Source organism: Chiloscyllium plagiosum, chromosome 16 (assembly GCF_004010195.1).
Source record: "Chiloscyllium plagiosum isolate BGI_BamShark_2017 chromosome 16, ASM401019v2, whole genome shotgun sequence".
NCBI lineage: Eukaryota > Metazoa > Chordata > Chondrichthyes > Orectolobiformes > Hemiscylliidae > Chiloscyllium > Chiloscyllium plagiosum.
The window spans coordinates 55,882,885-55,895,078 of NC_057725.1; the positions used below are offsets into that span (position 1 = coordinate 55,882,885).

At 42.3% G+C, this 12,194-nt stretch overlaps 1 protein-coding gene across 1 annotated transcript in view; it reads left to right on the forward strand.

Annotated features, from left to right (window-relative positions):
* The window catches only part of LOC122558104 (EF-hand calcium-binding domain-containing protein 4A-like), a 113,020-nt gene that overhangs the window by 82,054 nt on the left and 18,772 nt on the right, over positions 1 to 12,194 (forward strand). The window contains exon 8 of the mRNA XM_043706424.1: positions 8,918 to 9,105. Within this exon, the coding sequence (XP_043562359.1) occupies positions 8,918 to 9,105 (188 nt within the window). The remainder of the gene's footprint in view (positions 1 to 8,917; positions 9,106 to 12,194) is intronic.

Below are 12,194 nucleotides of genomic sequence, written 5' to 3' on the forward strand. Positions count from 1 at the left end.
TAAGATTTGCTTTCCCAAACTGCAGCACCTCGCACCTATCTGAATTAAACTCCATCTGCCACTTCTCAGCCCATTGGCCCTTCTGGTCAAGATCCTGTTGTAATCTGAAGGTAACCTTCTTCGCTATCCACTACACCTCCAATTTTGGTGCCATCTGCAAAATTACTAATTGTACTTCTTATGCTCGCATCCAAATCATTTATATAAATGTCGAAACGTAGAGGACCCAGCACCAATCCTTGTGGCACTCCACTGGTCACAGGCCTCCAGTCTGAAAAATAACCCTCCACCACCACTCTCTGTCTTCTACCTTTGAGCCAGTTCTGTATCCAAATGGCTAGTTTTCCCTGTATTCCATGAGATCTAACCTTGCTAACCAGTCTCCCGTGGGGAACCTTGTCGAATGCCGTACTGAAGTCCATATAGATCATGCCCTCTGCCCTCATCAATCCTCTTAATTGCTTCTTCAAAGAGCTATATCAAGTTTGAGACATAATTTCCCACGCACAAAGCCATGTTGACTATCCATAATCAGTCCTTGCCTTTCCAAATATATGTACAATCAGTCCTTGCCTTTCCAAATATATGTACATCATGTCCCTCAGGATTCCCTCCAACAACTTGCTCACCACCGACGTCAGGCTTACAGGTCTATAGTTCCCTGGCTTGTCCTTACCACCCTTCTTAAACAGTGGAACCACGTTAGCTAACCTCCGGTCTTCTGGCACCCCACCTGTAACTATTGATGAGACAAATATCTCAGCAAGAGGCCCAGCAATCACCCCCCCCCCCGAGCTTCCCACAGAGTTCTTGGGTTGTCAGGCCACAGGAAATTCAATGGTCTTCTACAAATGGCCTCTATTCCTGATGAAGGGCTTTTGCCCGAAACATCGATTTTCCTGCTTCTCGGATGCCGCCTGACCTGCTGTGCTTTTCCAGTACCACTCTGATCTAAACTGTACAAATGGTCAATATCAGCTAATGTATTTATAAGCTACCATCTGCATTAATAGTCTCAAATATTCCTTCATTTAATGTATTCCTATTGCTCACTTTCTAACAATCATGGTACATACCTAAACAGTACAGTTTGAATGCACCCTCACACATTTAGTCCTGTTGTATCTCTGTTTGCACACATTGTCAGCTATTCAGCTATGGTAACTACACCATTTACTAATGACGCTCACTGACTGACTTCCCTCTGGTTTGTAGGCACGACTGGACAGAATTGCAGAATTGTTACAATGCAGATGGAGGCTGTTCAGTCCATCATGTCTGCACCTGCTCTGTACATTATTATTCTTACATCCCTCTTACTTCAGTTGCACAACACTTTTAATCTGTGCCCTCACATTCTTGTTTCTTTTACTAGCAGAAACTGCTTCACCCTGCCTATTCTGTCCAACCCACTCATAATTTTGAAACCACAGTCAGTCTCTACTCTCCAAAGTGGACAGTCCCAACTACTTCCACCTTTTTTTTTTAAAGCTGAGGTTTCTCATATCTCTACCTTCTAGTAAATCACTTCTGCACTTTCTTCAATGCATTTGCATTTTTCCTGTAACGTGGCACCAACCACCGTACACAATACTCTGGCCGAGGTCCAACAAGTGTCTTGTGCAAATTTAACATCACCACCTCGTTTTTGTACACTCTACTCCTATTAATAAAACAATATAGTATGCTTTATTTACTGCTCGCTCCACCTGTCCTGCCACCTTCAATGATGTATGCATATTTACACCCAAGTTCCCTAGTTCCTGCAGCCCCTTTAGAATTGTATCTCCTTTTTATGTTGTCTTTGTGTTCTTCTGCTCAAAGTGCATTACCTTTCACTTCTCTGCATTGAAGCTCACCTGCCACCCATCTGCCCATTCCATCAACTTATCATTAGAGTTCCACACTATTCTCTCCTCACTGTTTGCAATTCTTCCAAGTTCAGTGTCACCTGCAAAATTGAAAATTGCTCCCTACGTACTAAGATCCAGATCATTAATCTATATCAGGAAAAGCAAGATTCCCAATTCTGATAGCTGGAGAACTCTTCTACAAACTGACTTCCAGCTGGAAATATATCCATCGAACAATACTTCCTGTTTTGTCTCACTCAGCCAATTTTATATCCCATATTGCCACCCTCCATTTTATAATATGACATACTTTCCTTGCAAGTGTGTTGAGAGACACTCAATCAAATACAGTGATGATTGAAACAGCGATGTGGAGGTACTTCTGTATATTTTATCTTCCACAAAACAAATAGTAATTGTTGAAATGGGAAGGGTCTTTGTTGGGGCTGGGTACAAGACCAGCGAAGTATGTGAATTAATTAGGACACATTCATACCTATACCACTATCTCACATTGTACATTTACCACATTTCAAGTAACCAAGATGGTGGCAGAGCAGCAGCGCAGCATGTGGGTTTCTGTCCAGAGCTCATTTGCTCCATTCCATTTTATGCTGCCTTTTCTTTCACCACTTCCTTTTCTTTCTTTCACCTACTTACCTTCTGTGGAGAGATTGGTGGCCTCAAGATGTCCAGTGCACCCGAGACGAGGTTTCTTCTTTGGTGGTGGAGGGAGTCAACTTTAGTGCAGCATGGGCGGAGATCGAGCCCAGTGTGTGAAAGATTGAGCCCAATGTGCATGAGATTGAGTAACAACATTTTAAAAGACATCTGGATGGGTAAGTGAACAGGAAGGATTTAGGGGGATATGGGCCAAGTACTGACAAATGGGACTAGATTAATTTAGGATATCTGGTTGTCATGAATGAATTAGACCGAAGGGTCTGTTTCCATGCTGTACATATTATGACTCTGTCACCACTGTTTTTTCTTTCTCTGCTATTCACTTGATATTGGTGCCCTTTGGATCTTGAGCCTTTCTTCAAAAAGAATTTTTTTTCCTTTGTCTTTGTATAGAATGCTCATGGTTTTCAACACCTCTATCGCATTTCCTTTTTAACTTTCTCTTTCCAATGGACAACGACCCCAGCTTCTCCAATCCATGTAACTGAAGTCTTTTATCCCTGAAACATGTCTTTCTTGCACGTGTCAACACTTGTTGCACTCTTTTAAAAAAGCACTTCAGCCTCCAATGTGTTTAAAGCTACACACATGATTTCATTACATGTTACATTTAGACAATACGTGGATGGGATAGGTATGGAGGGATACGAACCAAAAACCGGCAAATGGGGCTAGTTTAAATTGTGAAAACTGGGAGGCATGGGCAGGTTGGGCTGAAGGGCCTGCTTCCAAGCTGTAGGGATTTTGTGATTCCATATTAACTCCAAAAAGGCAATTTCACAAAACGTTGAAAAGCTGGTAGACTTACCAAAAATCATAGCAAACAAAGACATACAGATCATAGGGTGCTGAGACAGAGTGAGGCATTCCATTGTTATGGCTGCACAGGAGGTGCACAAAGCAAGATCAACATTAGCTCTATTAGCATTATTTGAAGTTTGAGAGGACCATTCAGCAACCTAATAACAGGGAAGAAGCTGTTTTTGAACCTATTGGTGCGTGTGTTCAAGCTTCTGTATCTTCTGCCTGTTGGAAGAGGCTGGAAGAGAGTATTACTGGCTTGGGAGGGGTCTTTGGTAGCCTTACCACAGCAATGCGAAGTATAAATGGAGTCCATAGATGGGAGGTTGGCTTGCTCTGGGCTGTGCACACAACTTCCTGTAGTTTCTTTTGATCCGAGGCAGAGCACTTGCCTGACCAGGCCGTTACGCACCCGGATAGAATGCTTTTTATGGTACATATATAAAAGTTGGTGAGGGGCCTTAAGGACGTGCCAAATTCCTAAGCCACCTGAGGAAGAAGTGTTGTGCCTTCTTGACTGGCATATCCAGGTGGCGGGTCCAGGACTTGTGTTTTCATCACTCAGAGGAACTTGATGCTCTCAACCCTTTCCACCGTATCTCCATTGATGTAGATAGGGGCATGTCCTCCTCCTCCTTTTTGCTGAAGTTAATGATCAGTTCTTTTGTTTGCCAACATTGCGATAGAGAGAGAGAGAGAGAGAGAGAGAGATCGTTGTTGCATCACGACAGATAGAATCATGAAGCAAGCTCAATAGCTGAACGGCCTGCTCCTATTGAATGAATGATTTGTAACGGGGTCGGCCAGCTGGACCTCATATTCTGAGTTCCCTGACTGGGGCTGTTAATCTGGTTCAATCAGGGGGTCCCAGCTGACACACACAATAGGAGTGCCAGAGATACTGACATTGTGGAACTGACTGCAGGAGAACTATATTCCAGGCCTCTGGAGTTATCTCCCCTATTTTCCGTGTTTCCCTAGGGATCGCATTGTATGAGGAAAATCATCTGTGCAACTTGATTGAGGGCAGAGGAGTAGACATTGTTTACTTGGACTTTAATAAAGACTTTGACAAGGTTCTGCATGGTCATATGGAATTCAGGGTGAGCTTGCCAATTGAATACCAACTTGGCATAATGGCAGGAGACGGACAGTGGTGCTGGAGGGTTGCTTTTCAGACTGGAGGCCTGTGACCAGTGGTGTGCCACAGGGATTGATTCTGGGTACTCTGTCATTTATATAAATGATTTGAATGAGCATATAGAAAGCACGGTCAGTAAGTTTTCCGATGACACCAAAATTAGAGGCATAATAGATGGTGAAAGAAGGTTTTCTAAGATCACAAAGGATCTAGATCGAAATGGGTCAATGGCTGAAAAATGGCATATGGAGTTCAGTCTGGATAAATGCGCAGTATTACATTTTGGTACAACAAACAGGTTTGGAATTTATACAATTAATAGTTGGTGTTGTAGAGCAGAGATACCTAGGGGTTCAGGTATATAATTTCTTGAAGTTTGCATCACGTATAGGCAGGGTGGTTAAAAAGACATTTAGCATGCTTGCCTTCATTGCTCAGTCCTTTGAGTGTAGGAATTGAGAAGTCATGTTGAGGTTGTACAGGGCATTGGTGAGGCCTCTGAACTACTGTATCCAGTTCAGGTTGACCAGTTATAGGAAGGATATTGGTAAAGTGGTGAGTTCAGAAGAGATTTACCAGGATGTGGCTGGGTATGGAAGGTTTGAATGATAACAAAAGTCTGGGACTTTTTTCACTGGAGCATAGGACGTTGAGAGGTGACCTTCTAGAAATTTATAGGTTAATGAGAGGTATAGATAGGGTTAATGGTCGGTGTCTTTTCTCTAGAATGGGACAACATTAACATGTTATTATGTTTGGCATGGACTGATTTGACTAAAGGGTCTGTTTCCGTACTTTTTGATTCTCTGACTGTATGCCCATGCAACCCAGTTTTACTGATGAAACATAAAGAAGGAAAGCTAAGCTTTTAGATAGCATCCTTCAAGACTGTGGTGTCCAAAGGCATACTGACATTCCACGGAAATGCTGCACCATTGGAGAATGTATGTTTCGGAAGAGACAATGAACTGAGTTCTGTTGATTCCCACAAATATCTCAAGGTGTAATTTCAAAGAACAAGCAAGTTCTTCCCAGTATTCTGGTCATCACTAAATTGACACCACAAAAACAAGTGATCTGATTGCAATCATCTTGTTTGTAAGAGCTTGTCATGTGCAAATTTCATATCGATTACATTGTGACACTAATACTTCCAAAAAAAAGCTTTGTTGGCTGTAAAAGGCTTTAGAATGGCTGGAGGATGTGAACTAGTCTGGCAGGAGGCTGGAAGAATACAGCAAGCCGGGTAGTATCAGGAGGTACAAAAGTCAACATTTTGGGTGTAACACTTCAGGACTGGGTGTGGGTGTGGGGCAGCTGCAGTTTAAGGGGGAGACGTGGGCAGGGTGGTGAAGTGGGGATTGGTCAAGACAGGTAGAGTGACGACTTGGTTGGTCAATGAGAGGAATGAATCTGGTTGGTGGCAGGGAGGAATGGAAGGGAGGGGCAGGGACGGGGGTTGGGGAATGGGGAGGGAGGTTATTTGAAATTGGAGAACTCGATGTTGAGTCCTCCAGGCTATAGACTGCCCAGGTGGAACATAAGGTGTTGTTCCTCCAACTTGTGCTGTGGTTTGTTTTGACAATGGAGGAGGCCAAGGATGGTCATGTCAGAGAGAGAGTGGTTGTGGGAATTAAAATGGGTGGTGACTGGGAGGTCTGGTTGGCCCCTGTGGGCCTGTATGCAATGCTCAATGAGCCATTTCCTATGTTTATGTTTGGTCTCACCGATGTAGAGAAGACCAAGGCAGTATAGAAAGGTAAGTCTTTTACTTTTGCCCAATTTAATCACTTCAGTGGGAAGAAGTACTTCCTGACATTGATTTGTGATGCACTTTTTTTTTATCCATTTCAACACCACTGGCCACTTCAATAAATGGGACTCTCAGCTCCCAACACCCAAGATGTCCAATATTTGACTAAATGAGTGAGCCCTTCTTGGACTGCGTCATATGTTGTCATGTGAGTCTTTTAAAAGCATAGAAAAGGCTCTTGTTAGATTGCGAATTTGACTCTGAACCAAGAAATTAATGAATTGTCTATGTTCTGGACCTGTGAATCATACATTTTTCAATTCCTGAGACTTAAAGTAATATTGATGCACTTCCTTCCTCCAAATATAGACTTAATTGGAGATCTACTTGCGTCAGTCTAAAAGCTTCTCTGCTGATTGGCACTGAACTTGAAATTATAAAGCTCTTTATCGGAGGGTGTGGGCTGACTGGAAGTAACTGCGAAGCCTGCAGTTAGAAAGTCCTTGCCTATTGTTAAAAAGGACTACAGCTAATCAGTGATGCTGGCATGTATGTGTGCTGATGTGTCTCCTGAAGGAAAATGATCCATTTCCCTTTTGAGGTTACACCGTAATAAGCAGGTGATGGTTGCATCTTGACTCATTGTGTTGCACTTTTGAAATGCCCTAAGACTCTTCAAAGAGTTGAACAGTCGCCACTGGAGCAGATTGAGAAAGAGGAATATTAGGAGGACTGATCAAAAGTGTGGTTGAGTGGGTTGGTTTTCTGAAAGATCTTAAAGCTGAAGAGAATGTTTCACGTAGAGAATTCTAGATCTTGAGGCTGAGATAGCTGAAGGGATGACTGCCATTGCTGGGTTGATTGGAAAGAGGGATGTACATGAGGCTAGAGCTAGAGAAATGCAGAATTCTTAGGAGGAGTATAGAGTTAGAGGAGGTTATGAAAATCTGTTTGGTAGTTGGGAGGGTGTTGGGGAGGTAAGAAGTCATGAAAGGATTTAAACTGCTTAACAATCCTCTTTGAATAGAGTGAGAGTCTTTGTAATTCTTTACTCACAAAGGGTGTTCTTCTTCATTGAGAATGTGCATGACTGAAGTAGATGTTTGGACATTAAATGAAGGGATTTGGAATGCTGTGGGAAAGTAGGGTTGAGCTAGATCATCTTAGTATGATCTTAATGAGTTGTGGCATAGTGCATGAAGGATTGTACAATCTACACCTGCTCCTATTTGTAATGATCTTTTGAATGGATAGTCCTTAAGTTGCCACGATGTATTTACTATTGGCTGGTTGAGATCAGCTCACCCAGCATAACATTCGCATAAGTTTTGCATCTTTATAACTTTCCATTGCTCAGGGGATTATTGGATGAAACTTGCAGCTTTCAGGGGAATTGACAGATTTGCAATATGACCACGTTCCATACATTTCTAATCAGCAATGTTGTATGCATTGTAACATCTTTACTTTTATGTGCTGCTTATGATGTGAAATCTAAATATACTTTATTTTCACTTATCACATGCAGCCACTGGTCTGCACTAGCCAGATCCCACAGGCAGATTACTAATCAGTCAGCTTGATTTATAATGTAGGGGGAAGAATGTTGGCAAAGACAGTCACAGATCTCTCTTCTATATTTGTAATAGTGCCACAGCCAACTGAGCTGACAGGTTTATGCTTGTAAGAAGAATGGGCTCTTTAACAATACAAAGCAGTCTGTGTCTCTCTCAAAACCCTACTGAGAGATATCACATAATGTGATAAATACCTGATTGTGGCTTGAACCCACAACCTCCTGGCTCTGAGGTGCTTTGCAGCCTGAAGTAATTTGGACAATGAGGATTGGGATGTTCACTTTATCCTATGCAACAGGATTCAGGTATGAATTGATTTATTTGGCCAGTAGGTTTTCACATTTTGGATTATTTGTGGGTGGCACAGTGGTTAGCACTGCTGCCTCACAGCGCCATGAGACCCAGGTTCAATTCCCGACTCAGGCGACTGACTGTGTGGAGTTTGCACATTCTCCCCGTGTCTGCGTGGGTTTCCTCCGGGTGCTCCGGTTTCCTCCCACAGTCCAAAGATGTGCACGTCAGGTGAATTGGCCATGCTAAATTGCCAGTAGTGTTAGGTAAGGGGTAAATGTCGGGGTATGGGTGGGTTTTGCTTCGGCGGGTCAGTGTGGACTTGTTGGGCCGAAGGGCCTGTTTCCACACTGTAAGTAATCTGTAAGTAATCTAATCTAATTATTTTTATATTTACTATGAATTAATATACACTTTCAAAATTGATCACTTTCTTGATTATCCACCAGATCTTGTGAACTAATATGATATTTTTTATTTGAAAATCAGAGGTTTGTGCTTGCTGCCAATATTCTAACTTAAAACCATTTTAATTTCTGATCACCTGAAGATGATATGACTCATACACCACAGCCTCCAATGGCCAGAGATAGGAAATACCCATGCTTAATGCAGGGCCGAGCGAGGGTAATGTTTGATCTCTGAATCCTCTGCGGTAAGTTAGGAACTGAAGTCAGTGCAGATTAGAAAGGGGGAAATGGACAATCAGTAAGGGATGTATCAAGGGTTGGGTACTGCGCAGATCTAATGAAATAAAAATGGATTCTGCCACATAGCATTAAAGAACCCTGTCTGATTTGATTCATTGTGTTTACAGTTGGAACTACAACTTGAGGAGTATAACTATGAACACACAGAGACTAGGATTCAGAATGAAAGATTGAGGCGGCTGAATGAGGATCTGCAGGACCAGCTGGATAGGACGAAGAAAGACTTAGAGACTACACGATTTAACCTTCAGGTCCTTCAAGATGAGGCCCGCTATGAACATCAGCAAACAGCCAGGTAGGTTTCTTTACTACATGAGTTCGATAGGCAAGATGCTTTTTAAGCCATTAGAGCTTAGAGAGGGATTCCAGTCAGCTCCTGTATTCCTCTTTGATCTCATTCCCTGTGCAACCCTCATCCCAGTTGACCATTAGGAAAACAGCTGAGATAGCTTTAGAGTCCTTAGGATATTGCTGGCACCAAACCTGGGAAGGAAAGTCATCGGAGGATTAAAAACAAACTCTTCCAACGATTCTGTTCATTACTTACAAAAATGTTAGTTAAAGGTAAGAGATGGTGTTTAATTGACAACCAAGAATCATCCAAATAGAGAATAAAGTTTTTGTTTAGAGTTGTAGGATATTTACGGTCAGGATGGACTTTTATTTTGATTAGATTACTTTACAGTGTGGAAACAGGCCCTTCGGCCCAACAAGTCCACACCGACCCGCCGAAGCGCAAACCACCCATACACCTACATTTACCCCTTACCTAACACTACGGACAATTTAGCATGGCCAATTCATCTAACCTGCACATCTTTGGACTGTGGGAGGAAACCAGAGCACCAGGAGGAAACCCACGCAGACACTGGGAGAATGTGCAAACTCCACACAGTCAGTCGCCTGAGGCGGGAAATGAACCCGGGTCTCTGGCGCTGTGAGGCAGCAGTGCTAACCAATGTGCCACTGTGCCGCCGACTTGTTGAGTGACCTTTGTGGGATCTGTGGGGCAGAGTAATTGATTGCAGGAGTTCACATAATGAGGCCCCTGGGAATACTCCCAATCTGTTGACAATAGGTAGGATAAGCTCCTGATCATTATCAAGTAGAAAAATCATCATGTAAAAATCTCACAACACCAGGTTATAGTCCAACAGGTTTAATTGGAAGCACTAGCTTTCAGAGCGCTGCTCCTTCTTCAGGTGGTTGTCAATTAGTACTCTCTAAAATAGTCAATGGCCAGAGGTTAGATTTTAATTAACAGCCTCTGAGAAAGAAAAGTTTGCTTTTCTGCATCTCCACTCCTCCTGTGCGCTGCTGGCTTTCCATAAAGGCTCTCCTTAACAGCAAGTTGGTCACAAAGTTGTAAAACATAACAGAATTGTAAAGTTGATTTCTGATGCAGATTTGAGTAATCAAGCTACACTTCAAAAGTAATTCCTCTATTGTGGAGCACTTTGCCCAGATCTTGATGTGATGACGAGGTGCTATGTACAAGGAAATTTTAATTTAAATTTAAATGTGGATTGTGTCTAAGTGAGTGTATGCTGTCACTTAGCTGTCAACTTGTTCATCATCGATAAATAGATTAAAATATGAATCCATTTGGAACCCTCTGACTTTTTAGTGGCTGTTTCCATTGATCACTTTAACCATCTTCCTAAATTAAGTGACCTAACTGTGACCAGTTGCATAACAGAGGTTGTGATTCCAAGAGTAGATATCTTTTAATCTGCATATTATTTGATCATCTGTTGTCTACATTTGAACTTTTTAAAATCTTCCTAATCCATTACCTGAAAATAGTTTGAAATTCTGCCCATGGATGGAGCCAATTTTTGCAAAACCACATTGCTCTCACAATTTAAGGTCTAAATCCAAATTTTATTCTTCTGTGACATCGAACAGAAACACCACAATAGAGGTGATAATAGCGGAGCACTGCAGTTATTTATAATCATTTATTCAGTCATTTTATTTTCCCAGAGCTAACAAAATACTGAGTACTGCTGGTGGGAGTTATACCACGATGTACATACATCTTATCTTATGAGATATAGGGAATGGTTGGCCTATTTAGCACGATTCACAGACCCATTAACCATATCACAAGCTAAGTTGGAAGATCTACATTCATTTACGTTATGTATTATTCACTTTAGATATTTGACTTAAATGTCAATTTGCTCTTTTCCCCCCCACAGTACAAGTTGGGAATAACACAATTAAGTTTAACATATATTAAATAATTTTAGTAATCTGCAATGCAATTCACATTTTGTAGTCAGTGCACATGCATAGAAAAGTAAGCTGGAGCACTCTAAGGCTAATTAAATCTGATTTGTATTTGTGAAGGCCCACAAATTACAAAGAGAGGTTCTGACTAATGGTCCAAAAATTAAGGAAAATGTTTAAGATCACATCACAAGTACATTGTAATTAATGAAAAACATGAAGTCACGACTTAATTGGTTGTCTTTTTTTTATCGAGAGAATGATAACATTTTTGTTGAACATGTTCTAAGCATCTGTCCTTGTAAAAATGTAAATTTAATTCAACTTTCAGATTTGAGACAATAGTCTGCTGCCCTTTTTTCTGAACAACAATTTGACTCACTAAGCTGTTATCCACAACACCAAAACGACCACCATGTGTGCACAGGTCACCTGACTGTGACAAATCATAGGTTGAAGAGGGGGTGATCCACCTCCTCATCCAGGTGCCAAAATGATTGACACCATGGCTGCAATGATGTGCACAGTTGGGCTGAGTAATGTCAGCTGGCCGTGATGCTGTGTCTCTCCATGCGCCCACTTGTTTCTGGTGGCATTCGCAATAAATGTGCCCACTGGGTCAACTATCCAAAATGGCACCCTGTGTATGGAGAAACACCACAGTTTCATTGGCTGGCTGTAGCAGGATGCAGGAAGAGTCTGTGGCACGTGTGACGCTGCCGTCACCAGGCTGAGGATGAAGGGGCTGAGTATGGTGGAGGTGAAGGTGAGGTGGAGCTTGGGATGGGGAAAGCGAAGCTCCCCCTTGCTGACAGCTTCTAAGCCACTGTGCAGATCCTGCTGCAGGAGTGCCTCTCCCAGGAGCTGTGAAACTATGCCTGGGGCTGAGCTCTATCAATTTCCCCCCACCCTCCTCACCGATTACTAAACTCCCTCACACTTGCTGTTGAATGAAGAATGCCACACCTCCTTACTAATACAATGGCTGCTGGCTCATGCAAAGAAGGGACTGGTCATGGCAGTTGGCCACAATGCTGTATTTCTGTTTGTGGTTGTGATGGCACCCAGAATGAACACACTCCTTTATCTAAGTGCCTTTTGTTCCAAAACCTTTCGGACCATCCACCTGCAAGAATGACAAATTAATAA